This window comes from Ammodytes marinus, assembly GCF_949987685.1.
Source record: "Ammodytes marinus genome assembly, chromosome: 6".
Classification (NCBI taxonomy): domain Eukaryota; kingdom Metazoa; phylum Chordata; class Actinopteri; order Uranoscopiformes; family Ammodytidae; genus Ammodytes; species Ammodytes marinus.
In genome coordinates this window covers 12,421,923-12,442,783 of record NC_137235.1, presented here as the reverse complement: position 1 = coordinate 12,442,783, position 20,861 = coordinate 12,421,923, and the positions used below count along the sequence as shown (strand labels likewise).

At 41.1% G+C, this 20,861-nt stretch overlaps 1 protein-coding gene across 1 annotated transcript; it reads left to right on the top strand.

Moving 5' to 3' along the window:
* The first annotated feature begins 139 nt into the window (after positions 1–139).
* LOC307251375 (ATP-dependent RNA helicase DHX15) lies at positions 140–18,517 on the top strand. Its single transcript, XM_080028734.1, has 14 exons — positions 140–288; positions 1,560–1,905; positions 2,008–2,201; positions 2,313–2,472; positions 14,372–14,590; positions 14,688–14,855; positions 14,976–15,062; positions 15,215–15,364; positions 15,487–15,595; positions 15,696–15,887; positions 16,942–17,064; positions 17,450–17,640; positions 17,800–17,969; positions 18,076–18,517. The coding sequence occupies exons 1-14, from the start codon at positions 227–229 to the stop codon at positions 18,191–18,193; spliced, it is 2,289 nt and encodes a 762-aa protein (XP_079884860.1). The 5' UTR covers positions 140–226; the 3' UTR covers positions 18,194–18,517.
* Positions 18,518–20,861: the final 2,344 nt, after the last annotated feature.

The following is a 20,861-nucleotide window of genomic DNA, read 5'->3' as shown; positions in this document are numbered from 1 at the left end:
ACCAAGTCTGCAGTTCCAGCCTTGGCTGTGGCTGATGTAAATGTCAGTCCACATTCCGGACCAGCAGGTGGCAGTAATGTCACGTACAGAGCCGCTGTAAAGTGTAAAACACATTGGAGGAAAACAGAATCACAGGAACCTGGAAACCAACTTGTGTCCGGGTCGATTGCCCGGTAGAATTGTGTTCGCGTTAACAGATCAAAACAAGCCATTTTGTATACTAAATATGTCTAAAAGACATCGCCTTGATTTGGGTGATGACTACTCCAATAAGAAGCGGCCTGAAGGGTAGGTGAAGCTCTGGAGTCAACCTTTCTGCTTTAACCGGTGATGCACGAGCTAACTGTTAGCTGATGCTAGTTAATATGGCTAATATCACCTCAGATGTTTAACAAGAACCGGACAGTTTAACTTAAACTGTCAATGCTGTGGTTTAGGTCTTAGCCACTGCTTCTAGCCTGTTTGTTCCTCGGTAAAAGGTTTATTCACGTACTTTGTTTAGCTGCATCGTGCCAATACGTTATTGTATGAACTGAGGACAGCTAAGCTAACACATGCAGCTAAGATACCTTCACAATCGAGGCACGTGTGTGTGTGGCTATTTCGGTAACTTAGCGGGTTGCGAACAACCTTTGCTAGATAGCGTTCGTTCGCTTAGTTGGGCAACATTGTCTTTAAAACATGAGGAGAGATTTGGCTCTTACAGTTGTAAATAGGAGATATTGTCACGTTAGGACCAATGAATCACATTCGCACAACTGCGCTAGCTTCCATGCTAACCGGAACTTTTATAGGACCGAGCTAAACACAGTTCAATTAAATCACTTTAGCACTCACCTCTGTAATCAGAAAACTTTATACGTAGGTGAACGTATGCTGTCTAAAACATCAGTCCTGCAATAACTCCCACTTCCATGAAGGTTATAACGCATAGCTTTAGTGAAAACTGTTACATTATCTTTTTTTGTTATTTTGTAGTGGTTATGCAGTTTAAATTGTATTTCGTTTTATTGAGATGCATGTCTAATATTTGTTTAACCGTTACTTTCTACAATCACCAAAGGTTGAACAAAAAGTAAAACAGAACAAGCTAATGTCATGCTAAACTTTATAATCTTACAGGATTTGCCGTAATGAACCATTTTTGTTTCGAAAACAATCACAAATCCCATCCAAGTTGTAATTTTTCTGAGTTCATATATTTTTAGTGCTGCTCAATAATGAAACAAAACACAGCCAAAGTCTGTAATTTAAGGTATTTGAAGCCACATTGAGTGGCTATTTTGCTTTGCTTCCAATGCCAAGTATTTTTAACCTGCACATGACCTCCTCTTCAATCATACACCCATTTTTGAGGTATCAGATGTCAAATCATAAACACTTAACGTATCTATCTTACCTATCTCTGCTACTCATCCAACATGATGTGGATGTGGCTAAACTGCTTGTTTTACTCTGCGGTTTTGACAATAGTCAAGGCAGAAAATCACAAAGTAGCTTCATATCTTTTTCTTCTACCTCGGAAATATAATAATGACGCCCTGCACTGATGTTGACAGGAGAGACAGGGAGCGGGACAGAGACCGCGAGGATCGCTCCAGGGACCGAGACAGAGATCGGGACAGGGACAGAGACCGCGACAGAGCGGTGAACTTCGTGAAGTCCTCTATTGCCCCGTCCAACAGCGTGCCCATCCTTCCAAGCTGTATACCCAACAAGGCCACAGCCATGCAACAGAAGATCAACCCATTCACCAACCTGCCACACACGCCGCGCTTCTACGAGATCCTGAAGAAGAGGTTACAACTTCCTGTGTGGGAATACAAGGAAAGATTCAGCGATATCATCACACGTCATCAGAGCTTTGTCCTTGTTGGAGAGACGGGCTCTGGGAAAACAACACAGGTATCAAATACAATAAACCATCAATCTCCCAACTCTCAAAGCTTGTGTAATGCTCATTGAAATTAATTAATGATGCAATGTAACCCTTGCTTTTATCTCCAGATCCCACAGTGGTGTTTGGACATGGTGAGAGGTTTGCCTGGACCTAAGCGGGCGGTGGCCTGTACTCAGCCAAGGAGAGTGGCGGCTATGAGCGTGGCTCAAAGAGTGGCAGACGAAATGGACATCATGCTTGGACAGGAAGTCGGCTACTCCATCCGATTTGAGGACTGTAGCTCTGCCAAGACTATACTCAAGTAAGTGATACAGGCCTGCTAATGCACAGTTACTGCTATTTATAGGCACAGAGCAATCAGTCCTAATCAACAATGTCTCAATCAAACTATTTATGTCTGTAATTTCATTAGGTACATGACAGATGGTATGTTACTAAGAGAGGCTATGAATGACCCGCTGCTGGAGCGTTATGGTGTTATCATTCTGGACGAGGCCCACGAGCGAACTCTGGCCACAGATATCCTGATGGGAGTACTAAAGGAGGTGGTGCGTCAGAGAGCGGATCTAAAGGTATTAGTTCACTTAAAGCAGTTCGGATGGATGTGAGTTTGAGCATTTCAGCACAATCATAATATCCCGCCTTCCTCCAATGCAGCCCCACCCCCTCATTCCTATCCCCGTTTTTTTTGTTTTGTTTTTGAAGAAACTTAATTTAGGCTACACAAGCAGACTTACTTGCTTAATACTGTCTCCGTGCACAAAGTGAGTTATATTGTGGCTGAAGAAACTGGTGGCTGTAGTAGGCTACCGGTACCGCGCTGATCTGCTTGTATCACTGGTTTCACTTCAGATATGTCGGCCAGAACACCACTTATGCTTATAATGACACTAGGAGAGGAGGAGTAGGGTTTTATCTGCTCTTTATTTTCCTTCTTTCACAGGCACAGCCGCATATAGATCGCGGAAAAAGAACAAAGGCTTAAACTCCGCTCGTGAGGAGACGTTTGAACAGCTGTTGCGACTCGCGAATCGCAGCCGCTAATAACATGCACAAACTATAACTTATAACAGCGATCGGGACTACATGTACATACTCGCACACGGGTGATTCACATTTACACTCAGATAAACACGAATGATGGCTTACTGTGGCAACTTGCTCACACACATCTCACCGAGGGAGAAGCGAAAGGAAACTTACTGAACTGGCTCTCTGGCCGACTGACGTCACGGCCCAACACTAAACAAAACACAGCTTAACACACTGTAAGAAATAACAAGAAATAACAACACTGTAACCTTTTCTACAATGGTCGCTACTCGCTAGGCTACTGTCTGCCGTGGAATCAAAACAAACCCTTTCGTTGAGGACGCGCGTGCACGAATGCGCGGTACACAAGCAGACGGCAAACAGACAGGTCTGTCGGCCAATTAAATCGTTCGGTCCGAACGATTTGATTGGTTGTAGTTTTCACCTAATATTATGAGACTGAAATAATTGTTTCTTTTTATTCCTGGTGGGTCTACCATGCATTTTAGAGTGTAAAAACCTTATTTATACCATTTTAAAGTCATTTAAAATAAGTGTAAAAACTCTACAAAGGTAAGAATAGCTTTAATAACCACAATGTATTATTTTCTTGCCTTTAGCATGAAATATGTTGTGTTTTGCTTCAACCACTTGCTTAACTACGTAGGCTAATAAGAAAATGAGTGATAGCGCATGACACACAGGTTTCCAAAAAAGTGATTTGTGCATCCCAAGACTTACCCCGGAATTCCACTGGCTGCGCGTGCGGTGTCCAACGGTTTTGCTCCGTGCGCCCAAGTCCGTCAATACCCACCGGCTCCGTTTTCAAAGCAGGCACGGCCAGCTCCGCTGAACAGCTGGAGTCGCGAGAACGAGGAGTTCCCGCGGTAATAAAAGTGATGGGCGATCGCTCTTGATAATATGATTCTCCTATATGGTATTTACACAACAACGAACGCACGGAAGGTTATTGTTCCCATCCGAACGAGTAAAAGAACAGTGGACATGCTTGCATGTGTCTCTGTTTTGAGAATGTCACCTGCAGTGAACACCGAGTGTCTTATTTTGAAAATTAACCGGAGGTTTTATTGTTTTGTCGGCGCCTGTGTTCCTGTCTATCTCGATGTGTTCTGTGCTAAATTGATGCGGTGAGCTCCGGCATCCGGCAGAAATAGAAGCAGTGCGTATTTCACCGGAGAGCTGGAGCAGCAGCGGAGCAGAGAGACTGTGCAGCGGACGTGGTGGAAACTCACCCACTGACTGCTCTTAATTGTATTACTGTTTCTGCCGTGCTGGAGCGGAGAAGGACCGGAGATGCAGCCGGTGGAATTCGGCCTTTAGTAACGCTCTTCCCCTTAAACTAAAAAACAGGAAGAGATAGTCCATGAGCCAGGGGGGTTGATCGGTATCATTTTGGGGACAATTGCTATCATGGTTTTTTGGCAAGGTATAAACCCCTAGTACTAGAAAAATCACGATAGCAGTGACGGGTTGGTAGCGAAATCACTTTTTTCAGCGTATGAAGTTACTAACCCCCTAAGATAAATTGCGTTTTTGGAATCCAGTGTATATCTGGTTTAGTCTCATGGTAGGGATATTGTTGATATTTCATAATATGATGCTTGGTATCACTGGAAAGGGGACCTTTAAGGCTTTCATTTAAGCCCAGTACTGGGTCTGTCTGACAAACACAGTGGTCACATGACTTCTTTAAACCAGAAATATAACACGTTTTTTCACAAGTTCCGCCGAAACTGTATGCCTTCTTTTATTCCTGTGGCATGAAACAACACCAGGGACACAAAACTCAACAACTTCAGTACTCAAGGCACTCTGATGATTCAGAAAATGTATTATATACCCATACTATTTATTTGTGAGAGGTGATTATGAGCCTTAAATTAGACGTCTTCAAAATAGAATGGAGTGGATAGAATGGACAAATAGGGAGCCCTATTAGTCCAGCAGATATCTGAATGCATTTTGCTTTTTTTGATACAAACATGAGCTCTGGCACACTGTTAGAGCATGCCCTAAGGAAGATTTTTGGCTATAGGGCCATCACCAATTTCTCCTATGGTTGCTATGGCAATCATTTTAAAAAATGGCCGCCATTTGCTGTTATAGTATCAGTAGCTTGGGTTGTAGAGCACCTAGGATCTTGATTATGGTGTCTAATCCTACATTTTCAAGGATGAAAAAGGCAGTGGTGCTATTTCAAACATGCTAGAAAGTACCCAACTTCATATATCTGGCATTCAGGGAACAACATTATGGTAAAACCTTCAAATAGTAGCGGAGTTATGCGTATTTTCATGAAATTCCGAATCAGTTCATGAGTTGTGTGCTGACCTTATATGCTTACAAGTAAATATCTATTTCAAAGATCGTGCCTTGGTTATTTGCTTTGGCATTCAAAGATCCCATCAAAAGGAACAGCCTCCCTTTATTCAGCCGGCCTCCAGTCCGAGAGAAGTCCAGGTCCCAACAGCTCTCATCCCTGAAGAGTGACTGCTCCCAGTTCTCTCAGCTTTATATTGTATCCCAGATGTGTGATGGAAGTCTGGTTGAGTTTGTTTTGCAAGAAAACCAGGCATGTCCGCCGGCATTGTCACAAATGGGCAAGCTAAGAACTGGAACCAAGACTTGGTGGGCTGTTTGGAGAACCTGATTCGATCACAACAGAACAAATCCAACCCCATAGTACAGGTCAACATACTTGATGGGGCTGCTCTCGTGAACATGCTACGACCTGGTGCTGCTGAGAATTTTCTGAATATGCACAGAAGGTGTTCTCACCATGCATCCTGTCTAAGCTGGAGCATATCAACAGAGTGGATGTTGTGTGGGATCAATAGTTCCCTGACAGTCTACAGGCCTAAAACATGCAGCAAGAGAGGAAGGGGAGTTCGTATAAGAGTTGAGCCGTCGAGTGCCATTCCTGGAAACTGGCCAGAGTTTTTTCGCATTGATGACAACAAGGCTGAACTGTTCTCCTTCCTTGCTACCCTGACAGACGTCAACACTGAAAAACAAGTGATTAACACCCATCATGCTGAAGTCCTCTGCACTCAGCCTCGAGATGTAGAAGGTCTTGCACCATTCACACATGAGAAGGCTGATACCCGCATCCTACTGCACCTTGGAGATGCTGTGAAGGAAGGGTATAACAGTGTATCAATACGCACAGTTGACAAAGATGTGTTAGTGCTGGCAGGAACTGCAGCCCACTCTCTCAACATCAATGAGCTGTGGGTTGCCTTTGGAGCTGGATAGAGTTTTCGGCATTTAGCAGCTCACGAGATGGCAACGGCACTAGGTCCAGAACGATGTATAGCCTTGCCGGTGTTCCATGCCTTTACAAGATGTTACACAAGATGTGTCATCTTTTGGGGGCAGGGGTAAGAAAACTGCATAGGCTACATGGAGGAGCTTTGAAGATGTCACTATAACTTTCTGTGCCTTTGCTGCCACACCTGACTCCATAGACAACTGGATGGAGCCTCTGGAGCGATTTGTTGTATTGCTATATGACCGCAGCAGCAGCCAGGGATCTGTCAATCAGGCACGAAGCAGCTCTTCACCCAGAAAGGAACATCAATTGAGGGACTCCCCCCAACACTAGCAGCACTGATTCAGCACACAAAGACGTCTGCCTATCAAGCTGGTCACTGTTAAGGACAGATGATGGTTGTACAACACTTCCAGAAGGGACCCAGGCCTGTCGCGAACTCCTCTGCTGTGGATGTAAAAAGTGGTGCAGTGGACATTGCTAATGTGGCTCTGTCCTTGGCCCCATCCTATTCATCATCTATCTCCTCCCACTTGGTCAAATATTCCGTAAACATCACATTAATTTTCACTGCTACGCGGACGACACCCAGCTCTATGTCTCCTCCAAACCTTCATCCACCCTCCCACCCCCCTCCCTCTGTGCCTGCCTACAGGAAATCAAATCCTGGTTCTCCTCCCATTTTCTCAAACTTAACAGCAACAAAACAGAGATAGCCCTCATTGGCTCCAAATCTACACTCACCAAGCAACCCAGTTTCACCCTCTCCATTGACAACTCCTCAGTTTCCCCCTCCCCTCAGGTTAAGAGTCTGGGTGTCGTCCTCGACAGCACCCTATCATTCCATACCCATATCAACAACTCCATCCGGTCCGCCTACTTTCACATCCGAAATATCAACCGCCTCCGCCCGTCACTCACTCCCAACAGCGCCGCTATCTTGGTCCACTCTCTAGTCACCTCACGCCTGGATTACTGCAACTCCCTTCTGTTTGGTCTCCCCCACAAACTCCTCCATAAACTCCAGCTGGTCCAAAACGCTGCTGCACGTATTATCACCAAAACCCCTGCCATCTGTCACATCACCCCCATCCTGCACCAACTTCACTGGCTCCCTATCAAACACCGTATCGAATATAAGATCCTCCTCAATACATTCAATGCCATACATAACCTCGCCCCCCCATATCTGTCTGACCTCATCCAAATCAATACTCCCACCCGGTCACTTAGATCCGCCTCCTCCATCAACCTACACGTCCCCCCAGCTCGTCTGTCCACCATGGGGGCTCGAGCTTTCAGCCGCTCCGCCCCACGCCTCTGGAACAGCCTTCCCCCGGACATCAGAAATATGGACTCACCTCTCACCTTCAAATCCCACCTCAAAACACATTTATTTAGGCAGGCATACTCACCCATGGACTGAAAATCTGCTGCAAGCTCTGTGCTTTTTAAACTTGTTTTAATTGTGTTTTTGCCTCAATTGTTTTATGCATGTTAGGCGACCTTGAGTGCCTTGAAAGGCGCCATATAAAATGAATGTATTATTATTATTATTAATGTGTCAAGGCAGCACGTCTAGTTCCCTTTGCCACTCTGGTGGACTGTGTTTTCAGAAACAATTATAAATGTGATGATGGTTTTATTGTGATTTAATTCCCTGAATGCCAGATATGTTCGTATGTAGTTTAGCATTCCTCATTCTTGTACAAGTAGAATTAGGCCAATTTTGTATTTTCAAATGATGAATATGCATATGTGTTTTGGGTGTTACCTACAACTTTATGAGTAAAAGTTACTGCTTGCAACTTACCTTGCCTGGTACTTTCATTGTGGTAATTTTTTATTAATTAATTAATTTTTTTCTTCTTCGGAACCTAGAGCAATGTTGAATTACTCAGAGTAGGTTACATGGATAAAATAGCAATTACACCACTCAAACAGGCTAAACCGATGTATTGGTCAGGCTTTGAAATATATATTTACTTGTAAGTATATACAGTCGTGGAAAAAATTAAGAGACCAGTCTGGATTTTTCTTAAATCTTTATCTCTATATCACTTATTGTAAATGCTCTAAATGACAATATTTTTATTTTGAATTTGGTAGAAATGTTGTCAGTACCGGTAGTTTATATTATAAAATCAAAATGTTCACTTTACTCAAACATATGCCTTTAAAGAGTAAAACAAGAGACACTGAACTTTTGGAGTGGTCTCTCAATTTTTTCCGGACCTGTAAGGTCAGCACACAACTCATGAACTGATTCTGTATTTCATGAAAATACGCATAATCCGCTACTATTTGAAGGTTTTACCATAATTTTGTTCCCTGAATGCCAGATATATGAAGTTGGGTACTTTCTAGCATGTTTGAAATAGCACCACTGCCTTTTTCATCCTTGAAAATGTAGGATTAGACACCATAATCAAGATCCTAGGTGCTCTACAACCCAAGCTACTGATACTATAACAGCAAATGGCGGCCATTTTTTAAAATGATTGCCATAGCAACCATAGGAGAAATTGGTGATGGCCCTATAGCCAAAAATCTTCCTTAGGGCATGCTCTAACAGTGTGCCAGAGCTCATGTTTGTATCAAAAAAAGCAAAATGCATTCAGATATCTGCTGGACTAATAGGGCTCCCTATTTGTCCATTCTATCCACTCCATTCTATTTTGAAGACGTCTAATTTAAGGCTCATAATCACCTCTCACAAATAAATAGTATGGGTATATAATACATTTTCTGAATCATCAGAGTGCCTTGAGTACTGAAGTTGTTGAGTTTTGTGTCCCTGGTGTTGTTTCATGCCACAGGAATAAAAGAAGGCATACAGTTTAGGCGGAACTTGTGAAAAAACGTGTTATATTTCTGGTTTAAAGAAGTCATGTGACCACTGTGTTTGTCAGACAGACCCAGCACTGGGCTTAAATGAAAGCCTTAAAGGTCCCCTTTCCAGTGATACCAAGCATCATATTATGAAATATCAACAATATCCCTATACCATGAGACTAAACCAGATACACACTGTATTCCAAAAACGCAATTTATCTTAGGGGGTTAGTAACTTCATACGCTGAAAAAAGTGATTTCGCTACCAACCCGTCACTGCTATCGTGATTTTTCTAGTACTAGGGGTTTATACCTTCACAAAAATCAGTATGAGCCTTTGTCCCCAAAATGATACCGATGGCCCAAATTTGGGGCCCTGGCTCATGGACTAAGAGGTTGTATTTCTGTCCCTACTTTCTAAGGAATCATACCAGAAGAAAAAAACAAGTTTTGTCCAATCATTTTTTCTAATGTAATGATAACATACATTTCAAAGGGTATGTGTAACAATGTGCGAGACCTTGGGAGGAAAAATCAAATAAACCTATATTAACTTAGTTACAGTTATTGTTAAGTCAACAAAAAAAAGTCAGTCGCTTTATTTTGTGCCAGACATGTAAAAGCCCTCTGCAGTGGGCACTGATCTCGACATACAGATACAGAAGTATTGGTGTTTAAATAGAATAGAATAATCTTTATTGTCATTGCACAAGACAACAACATTTTGTTGGACAGTCCTCCAGCTGCACAGTTACAGTCAAAACCGAAATTATTCATACCCCTGGCAAATTTTTACTTAAAATTACTTTTATGAAACTAGTAAGCTTTTTCTTTTTTTTAGATTATTTTTTGGCATTTTCAAGCTGTATTTGATAGTACAGAGTTGAAATGGGGAGACAGAGAGAGGGGGGGATGACCTGCAGTAAAGTTCCACGGGTCGGATTCGAACCAGCGACCACTGCAACGAAGGCCGGAGCCAATATGGTACGCGCTCTATCCACTACGCCACCGGAGCGCCCCAGTAAGCTTTTTCTTGATTGGAAATGACACAGGCTTCTCCCAAAAGATAATAAGACGATGTACAAGAGGCATCATTGTGAATAAAATAAATCAGCTTTTATTAACATTTGAACATAAATTGGCATGTCAAATTATTCATACCCTTCTCAAGCAATCAAACGCTTCCTATAATCATACCTGCAAACTCGTCGCTTTTCGGCGAAAATCGCCGTTTAGAATCAAAATATATGACCCACGTGAATCGTATAGATCCGAAGAGTTTTTGTTTTTGGGAGGGGGGGGGGTAGCGGCAGCTGCCAGAGAAGTCAGCCAGCGCTTCCCAGACTGGACTGTGTGGGCGAGTTACCGTAGTGTGAGACAAGGGAATATCGTTATCTTGGCAATAAAACATCTTTGGTAGACGTCATGAGTATTGTCCAATCAGCGTTAAGATTGGGCACAGTAAAGCATCACTGCTGCCGCTGTGTGTTCAGACTTTAGAATTGGCTAAAAGTCTCAATCAAAGCCCTTTTGATAATAAAAAATTAGAGGCTTTGATTAAACACTGTCAATGCTTCAGAGGTTAATGTAACAGCCTACTGAAACAGAAACTATACGGAGGGACGCAGCTCACTGTACAGTCCCTTTATTTAGTCGCGCTGTCAGTTTGCCGACATGGCTCTCTGTTAAACTCGAGACATAGAAAAAGATCGCGGAAGCCGTTCCCGTAGACAAAGTTAACGGGCAGGATATCCCCGACTGATTTCATCCATCAAACCACAGAGTTTTTTCTGAGCGGCGTCTCACTCGCTCACTGGGTCTCCCGGGTCCCGGTGATTTTCACCGTCACAGCGATCGACTCGCTGCTTTGCTGGGGCGGAGACTTTGTGTGAAGGTGATTTAACATCACGGTCGTAGACGAATGTTATAACTTTATTCTGCATAGTTTGCACTGCACTGTTGACCCACACAGGACTCTTAAGTGAAGCTGACAGTTTAATGAGCGCACATTGCAGAAATTAAGTGTCTGCAGTGCGCTCACAATCAGAGCCGACCGACAGCCCCCCCCCCCCCCCCCCCACATTTATTTATATTTTTATTTTTTAGTTTGTGTGTTTGATATTAACATCATATTATTATATCATACAAAAAAATGAATACAACGTTTTGATCTAGATAGCCTAGTTCAGGGGTCTCCAACCTTTTTTCAACTGAGAGCTACTTTGAAAAAATTAAAGTGACCAAGAGCTACTTGTATCAAATCGCTTATATTTATTTACATAGCACACATCAAATGAATTAAGCTTCTGTTTGTACACGTGTGAAATTGCAATACCCAATGCTTATCATAAATAATTTCCCATCAAAGGTCCAAGAACACATTACTTTACACTTTTTGTGGGCCACATATCACTGAAAATTGACATCAATGTCTATACTACACTTCTTATTGTGACGCAACAGTGTTTCCCCCAGGAAATGTCTTAGTCAACGTGGTCACCACCCAGGTGTGGAGGAGGCGCGGCGCAACGCGGCGCGCCGAAAATTTTGGGGGTATTTTGCTCAAAGATGCCAATACGCACTACAGAAATAAACAACTGCTTATTTGAATAAAACAGACAACTGACCTTACAGTTGTACATTTTTAAAGTTCCTTTTTAGATAGGGGCTGTTGTGAGATTATTGTGGACAATTAGGCCTACTGTGATGCGATAGCTTATAATTCATTAATGGTTATTATTAGCCTACTTGCTTGATTTCTTTTTAAATACAGAGGTTATTGGTCGTTTTGGAACATGTATTTCCCAATTTAAAACATAAAAATAAAGCAGCATTGAACATTCAGAAAATAAATCTTGTATGGCTGCTAGGGCTGGCCCGAATTATTCGAATATTCGAATACTCGTTCGGAAAATTAGTATTCGGAGCTTAAATTAGTATTCGGAGCTTCGTTTTTTTTTTTTTTTTTTTTTTTAATAATTTTTTTTTTTTTTTTCAATATTTTTTTTTTTTTTTTTCAATATTTTTTTTTTGCAAGAAGCTAGTACTGCAATATAATGTCATCAAATAATTTTATATTTGGATATAAAAGTTAGTAATATTGTAGTAGCAGTAGTAGTATTGCTCATTTAGGAGGATATTACATCACTAAGTGTCATAGCGCATCCATTACTTCACCTCCGAGCGCGTAAATCTTCAACAAAATATGCAGATACTGTCAAAATCGGTTCCAGGGAGTATATAGGGATTATTAACGTTTAAAAAAAAAATAAAAAAAAAAATTTAAATTTTTTTTTTTTTTTTTTTAATGTTGTTTTTGATGGTGTGTTTTTCTGGAACGAATATTCGAATATTCGCTCGGAAAAACCAACGAATATTCGAAGCCTGAAAAATGGTATTCGGGCCAGCCCTAATGGCTGCACTAGCAGGCTGTTTTACAAATAACTCAATAGTTGAAATAATAAATACATTGTCTTTTCCCCTTAACATGATTAAATACATTTATGCAAAGGCCAAAGACCGCATGCAGAGCCGCAGAGCAGCACACATACCAGCTGATAGAGAAACGCTTTGAGACCCATGAACATTTATTTACCGCAAATCGCAAGTTTTGACCATGGGAAGAGGTGCATTTACCTTCATCAGATTTTTAACTTGTAAAAAAAAAAAAAAAACATTTTTTTTTTTTTTTTTTTTTTTTTACAAGTCAACCTATCAGGCGAGCTACTGAAAGCCCGCCCGCGAGCTACCGGTAGCTCGCGATCGACCTGTTGGAGACCCCTGGCCTAGTTAATAGCCCAATAATTTAATCAGTTCATCTGGGAGGTAATCCAAGTTTAACTGATCACGTCACGTTCACGTCCAGTGTGTATTGAGTTTATTTAAAAACATTTGGAAATGGGGCTCAGATGCCCATGCACTGTATAACCTATTTCAGCCTCGTCTGTGGAAAAAAAAGATAGCTGGACAACAGAGTTCTTCTGCTTCATTTAAATGTATTCATTATATTACAGAGAAATATGTCCCATAAAAGAAAAAGAGCACCAAGCCCAACCCAGAGGACCCTGCATAATATTTTATTTTAAATGAACATTTTAATGGAAAATCCAAGAAGCTTCTAATTCATCCGACCCAGTGTCTCCAAATTATTTGTTCACACAAAATTCCTCAGATTTAGCCTCTTAATTTCCCTCTCAAAGTGCTTCATGCATTTCACTTTAAAAAGTTTAAAAAAAATCTCCCGGGGGGGCATACCCCCGGACCCCCCTAGGAGGGTCAGGATCTCAGCTGGCTATTATTTTCACCCAGCTGGACATTGGAGGCGATAGTGGAGAACTCTGGTTGTGTGAATGATATTTAACAATAGTCAATCATTTGGACAGCGAAAAACACCCCGACCCCCCTAGAAGGGACGGGTGTTTGTCACCTTTTTCACCTCCTATGAGTTTGCAGGTCTGATAATTGCTGGCCAGCTTTTTGCATCTCTCCACTGGTATTTTTGCCAATGAGCTTCTACTCTTTCAGGTTGGAGGGTCATCTTGCCATCACCCTGATCTTTAGCTCCCTCCACAGATTCTCAATTGGATTCAAGTCAGGACTCTGGCTTGGCCACTTTAAAACGTTAATGTGTTTGTCTGCTAACCATTTCTTCACAATTTTTGCTGTGTGTTTTGGTTCTTTGTCCTGCTGAAATGTCCAATGGTGCCCAAGGCCAAGTTTCTCTGCAGACTGCCTGATGTTGTTGTTGAGAATCTCGATGTATTGCTCTTCTTTCATGGTGCCGTTTACTTTGATTAGGTTCCCTGGTCCAAGCATTATGTTCCCACCACCACGTTTGACAGTGGGGATGGTCGTTTTAGGGTTGAAGGCTTCTCCTTTTTTACGCCAAATGAAGGATACATCATTGTGGCCAAATTAAATTTTTGATTCATCTGACCATAAAACAGAATACCATCCTGGGATTCTTTTTCACCTCTCTCACTATCCTCCTGGCCAGTACAGGTGTCACTTTTAGGTTCCGACCACGTCCTCTGAGGTTTTTCTTCCCACAGTCTTCCCTTGGCCCAGCTGTCCTGTTAATCCTAACTCTACATTTTCCCATACCCACATTTTTGCAGATTTATACTACATAGGATCTCAGAGTTCAATACACCTTCATATTTCCACCGGTGAAGTAGATCTTTAAGTGTCGATCATGCAATCATGTGTGTATGAGATGGGGAGTATCAGTGTGGCAGTAGAAGAGCGGGAGTATAGAGCATATAAGAGTTGTAAACACAATTTGTTCAGCAAAATGTTTTTATTGTGCACAGGTGATCGTCATGAGTGCCACGCTAGATGCCGGGAAGTTCCAGGTGTACTTCGACAACGCTCCTCTCTTGACGATTCCTGGGCGTACTCATCCCGTAGAGATTTTCTACACTCCTGAACCAGAGCGAGACTACCTAGAGGCAGCGATCCGCACCGTCATCCAGATTCATATGTGTGAGGAAGAGGAGGGCGACTGCCTTCTCTTCCTTACTGGTCAAGAGGTAAGACTTGTAGTGCTCGTGTCCTGTGGGATTCTGATTATTGCAGCATTGTGCTGTTTTCCTCAATTTACAAAATTTCATTGAATTTTACTTTCAGGAAATTGATGAGGCCTGCAAACGAATCAAGCGCGAGGTAGATGACCTTGGACCTGACGTTGGAGACATCAAAATCATTCCACTGTATTCCACATTGCCACCACAGCAGCAGCAAAGGATATTTGAGCCGCCTCCCCCAAGAAAGCCCAACGGTGCAATAGGAAGAAAGGTACATCTTATACATTTTACGGAAAGATCTTAGCAACAACTCTGAAAAGAGTATCACAGCGTCCTGCACCTACGTCTTAGATTTTGATATTAGATAATCTGACATCTGCTTCATCCTCAGATTGTGGTTTCGACAAACATTGCCGAAACCTCTCTGACAATTGATGGAGTTGTGTTTGTCATTGATCCTGGATTTGCCAAGCAAAAGGTCAGTAAAGTTTAACTAACCTTACTGGAATTATATTGTCCTACATCAAATTTGGATGAGCTGTTGAATTCATTGGTTTGAATTTAGACACCATCTCATGGTCAGTTAGTTAACCCTATATTACTCACCCATGATTTCAAATGTGTTTCCAGGTTTACAATCCCCGTATCAGAGTGGAGTCTTTGCTCGTCACGGCCATCAGTAAGGCTTCTGCCCAGCAGAGGGCAGGACGAGCTGGCAGAACACGTCCAGGGAAATGTTTTCGCCTCTACACTGAGAAGGCCTACAAAACAGAGATGCAGGCAAGTGACAACAGTGACACAAACCTGTTGTCTTCTATTTGGAGGTGGACTAAAAACACACCTCAATTAGCTAAGCCTGTTCTCTGAATTAATACATTAACATGTCAATTCCCCCTCTGCAGGATAACACATACCCTGAAATCCTTCGATCCAACTTGGGATCTGTTGTACTGCAGCTGAAAAAGCTTGGTATCGATGACCTTGTGCACTTTGACTTCATGGATCCACCAGGTTTGTTTGTCTGCATTAGTTTGAATGAATGACAAAGCGTGTATTAATATCTACCTGTGCATGCCTCTCTGATCGCTCTATCTTTCTCCTCCCTCTGCAGCTCCAGAGACACTGATGCGGGCCCTGGAACTGCTGAATTACCTGGCAGCTCTTAATGATGATGGCGACCTGACAGAGCTGGGCTCCATGATGGCCGAGTTTCCTCTGGACCCCCAGCTGGCTAAGATGGTCATTGCCAGCTGCGAGTTTAACTGCTCTAACGAGATCCTTTCCATTACTGCCATGCTGTCAGGTACTTCCCAGGACTGGGCTGACATCTTCCTTGCCTTCTTGCCCCAAGTCTCTTGGGGTTAAAAGCACGACTACTCACGTGTGGTAGTGGAGCAAATAGTGAAAAGGGAGGAAAAACTTGTGAATGAAGTCAAGACAAATATCAATGCACCACTTGAATTGTAGATGTAAGAAAGTAGCAAACATCTTAGTTATTTAACGATACACAGTGAGGTGCAGACCACAATGAGCTTTAAATGAAGTTTAACTAGTTGCAAAACTATTCCAGTTTCATTTCCCAAATATTTTATGATATTTTTTGGTTCATGACATGGTATCTTAAGGTTGTATTGGAATCAAATGCAACATATTTTATTCTTATGTAAATTATTAGATTTGTTATAAGACCATGTTTTAAAACAAATGTTGATGATGTAGGGAATATTGTAGATACAGTAATACTTTTTTAATCATATTAGTTAATAACATGCAATTCCTTAACCCCAAGGTGAACACTCAATTGTGAAAACTCCCAAATTTTAGTATTAAATTTAAACCCATAATATGACCAATATTTTTAATGATAATTGAGTGAGCAAGTGTTTCATCTGTCATAGAAAGTGGATAGGGCCGGCACCACATACATCTTGGCATATTAATTGCATTTATCAAATGTTCTTTTCATTTAAATAATCCATCGTGATTTATAACTATTACTGTTGTGTATAAATAGCATGTGTAGCCTTGAAATATTCAAATGATCTGCTCTCGTAAAGGCCTAATCATTATGTGTTAAAAGGTAGAACATTGCTGGTGTCCCTAACACTTTGTAGTTGTGTGAAAACTCTTGTTTTACAGATGTGGTTAAATGAGCCTCTCTCTGCGAGCTAATAGCCATAACAGTTGGGAAAGACCATGAGAAAAGACTGCAGCCCCCTTTGATAGAGCTTGTGGTCCTGCCCTGTCCCAACGCAGTGTCGAGTGCCCTAGCATCATAGGCTTTGCTCCCTTTATCTGTGAATGTTTGACTCATCTCAATGGGCGGCTTTGTTGGGGCCCAAACCAACCTTGTTTAGTCCCACAGTGTTTTGTCCGCCCTACGGAGGCTAAGAAGGCAGCAGACGAGTCCAAGATGAGGTTTGCTCACATTGACGGAGACCACATGACGCTGCTCAACGTCTACCATGCCTTCAAACAAAGTGAGCATCGGTCTTAAAGATCCCCTTACATTTAAATGAAAATGTATATAATAATTTTATTTTTAACCTTATTTGACTTATGTCACACAATCTTGCTCCTAACTACATGTCTTAAACTGAGATTGGTGAGCACAGAAACTTTCCTCCTTCATCAGATAAACGCGAAAACACCCTTCTAGTGCCGAACTCTGCACATACACAATTCTGCACAGTGAGGCTCAAACATATTATATTTACATTGCGCACATTATTTGAGAAAATATTGATAAAAATAAATAAAAATTATTGTAAGAATGAATTGTAAAAAAAAAAAAAAAAAAAAAGTACATTGTGTGCCCTGTTTTTGAAAGTCACATTTCTGAAATCCTGTTGTACTCATTCCTAGACCATGAGTCTAACCAGTGGTGCTATGACAACTTCGTCAACTACCGTTCACTGATGTCATCTGACAACGTGCGGCAGCAGCTGTCCAGGATTATGGACCGTTTCAACCTGCCCCGCCGCAGCACGGAGTTCACCAGCAGAGATTACTACATCAACATCCGTCGAGCGCTCTGTACCGGCTTCTTCATGCAGGTGAACACATTTTGAAATGTTTAAATGATAATATTATGACAGCTTTCATGGTGTTTGTGGATATGATTAAAGTCTGTACCAGAGATGTTTTTGTTCTTACGTCCCTCTATCCCTAGTAGAGGTCTACATTTATGTGTTATTTCATTTTTAATCCTCTAGGTGGCTCATTTGGAGCGCACAGGTCATTACCTCACAGTCAAAGACAACCAAGTTGTCCAACTTCACCCATCTACAGTCCTGGACCACAAGCCCGAGTGGGTGCTCTACAATGAATTTGTTCTCACCACCAAAAACTACATCCGGACTTGCTCAGACATCAAACCAGAGTGGTATGTGTGCAGGGATTTTAAGTGTTCATAAAAGATAAATTAATATGATTGTACATGATCTCCTGACTAGACTTATTAATGGTCTTCTTTTGTCTTCTTTCCACAGGCTGGTGAAGATTGCACCCCAGTACTATGAAATGGGTAATTTCCCTCAATGTGAAGCTAAAAGACAGCTGGAGCGAATCGTTGCCAAACTAGATAGCAAGGAGTATTCACAGTACTGAACATTAGCCAATAAGTGTCCTGGAAAACGGCTGCGTACTATAGTTTTAGATCTTTCTGTACCATTGTATCTTAATGTTTCAAATTTGGCATTTTGATTTGTATATCTTTTTTTCATCAAAGTTAATTCTGTAACTTAGTGTGATGTCAGATCAGCAGCAGATCAGCAGTAAATATTACTCCTGGCCATAAAGATTTTCAAAGGGAATATCATAGACATGTCATTTTAGATGTGGTTGACTTTCTTTTAGGGGATTGCTGAATCAAAACAAAACATTTGCTTGCTCTGTTTCTTTAATAAAGGAGCTTTGACTTAATTTTGTGTACATATTGTTGGTGTAACCTGTTTTTGCAAAAGTCATATGGTCCCCTAGTGGAGTTGTTTTACCATTTGTTTAAGATACTTATTTAGTTGTTTAATGTTCAGCATAATTAACACATTCTCAAGAGCTGTTTTATGAAACTCCATGGAGCAAAAACAAACTTGGTAGCAAATACACAATAGCACTTATTCAGTGTGCTTAATTTATTTTTAATATTGGTGCTCTGATGAGGTGTTTGTTGTTGTAAACAAACACTTTTTCACAGTTCAACTCATCTTTTCCATGTAACCTAACATGGAGCATCGTTCAAAAGAGCTGCACAGAAAAATTCTTATGACATGCTCTGTTTTTTTATTCAGAAAAATGAATTGGGTCCATAGCAGAAGCCAACCTTTATTCACTGTCAATAGCAGAACCACTTTGTGTTTATTGCCTCAGTAACACCCAAAGACCATATTTACTATGATGAAGAAAACTAGCACATTTGTTCTTATTAGTCAAAAGTCTTTGTATTTTCAATATGAGTCTTTTTTCAATATTGTATTTCCTAACTGAACACTAATGAAAATTTGGTCTTTGAAAAATCACAATTTGATCAAAATTCAGGATTCTGAAAAAAAAATGCTAAAATATGTTTCATGCTCATTTTCATACTTTTTCTACTCTGCACATTTTATGTTACCACTTTCATTTCGTAAAGATACAGCCATTTTCTTATCACTATATTTAGTCTCCTGGCTCAAGGGACTACTGTGTTTCCAAAATGTGTTGAAATGCCTTGTCTGCTGTACACGCTGTTATTGAAACCATTCATTTCTCCATATCTTCCCTAACCCCAGCAGTCATCCCCAAGTTGGTCAAAAGGTTAAAATGAACAATTGACTTCCATCATATAACCAAGTCAAACATAAGTGCTACTTCAAAGGTATGCATTATTAGATATGTTTTTACTGCCCAAATGTGTTTATGCAAATTTCTTCTCATCTTGAATGTATGTATGAGAGAGAGAAGGAAATAGGTACCTTAACCCTCGTAATGTACTCCCAACTGACTTACACCCATGGTCCTCTGGGGTCATTTTGACCCCAAACGGTTTGGTGTTTTTTGTAAGCCTAAAGTGTAAATTGTCAATAAATGTTGTGTTACACCTTTAGTCTGACTTGAGTCCAACCCATTACCACAAATATTTCCCTTGGTTTTGGAATTTTTGGCCAACAGACCTTGTTTACATAAAAATATACAATTTTTTTCGATTTAAAATTATATAAAAAAACATGATTTTGACTATATGACTCATTAGAGAGTGGCTTATGTCAAAGGTTAGTGAAAAAAATGTTTTTGAATCACTTATATTTTTTTGATAGGAGCAAATACAAACACCCTTGGTCCTCTGGGGTCAAAATGACCCCACCCGGTTCGGCTGTTTTTTAAAGCCTATAAAGTATAAATTATCAATTATTTTTGTGTTACACTTTTAGTCTGACTTGAGTCCTACCCATTACCACAAATATTTCCCTTAGTTTTTAATTTAGAGCCAACAGACCTTGTTTATATAAAAGTATGCATTTTTTGATTTAGACAGTCAAACCAGGCGGGGTCAGTTCTCGCCTGGTTTGACTGTTTCTAAGGCAAAAAGCATAAATAATCACTAACCTCAATTTTTCAGCTTTTGACTCAACTTTATCCTAACTCATTACCTGACATAATTAACAACACAACAAGTAAAACTTTTCAAAAATGAACTTTTTAGAAATGAGTCACCCTCGATTTGTCCCTCAGTTGCATGCGAGGCAGGTAGTTATGGAGTGATCTTTGCTGATTCACTTCATTGCATTTTGTTGAACTTGGTTCAAAATGAGCTCACAAGCCTTAAGGTAAAGCCTGCTGCCTACTGATCATGCTGCGTGTCTCAGACTAAGGTTTGAAATGCTGCAGAGTCTGCGAGAAACAATCGTTTTGTTTTCTAAACCATTGCTTGACCCCACACATCAAAGGCACAGGTGTTGGGTGTGTGTCTGTGTGTGTTTTTTTGGGGGGGAGTGCTCATGTGTGCGTGTGTGTGTGTGTGCTCATGAACAGGTATGTGCGTGTGTGTGTGTGTGTGTGCTGGTGAAGTGTGGGTGGGTGTGTGTGTGGATACTGTCAGAAGAAGGGGGGGTGGGTATTTCATCTGTTAAAGGCAGTATAGTGTGACATTTTGCCCCATTGTGTGCTGCGGGGTAATTTTGACCCCAGAGGACAACAGGTGTTATTAAATTAAATAAAACATAGTATTGAACAACCCCTATAATTTTCAGACCATTTGGTGAATGAAAAACATATTTTCACGCAAAAAGAAATGTCTTGT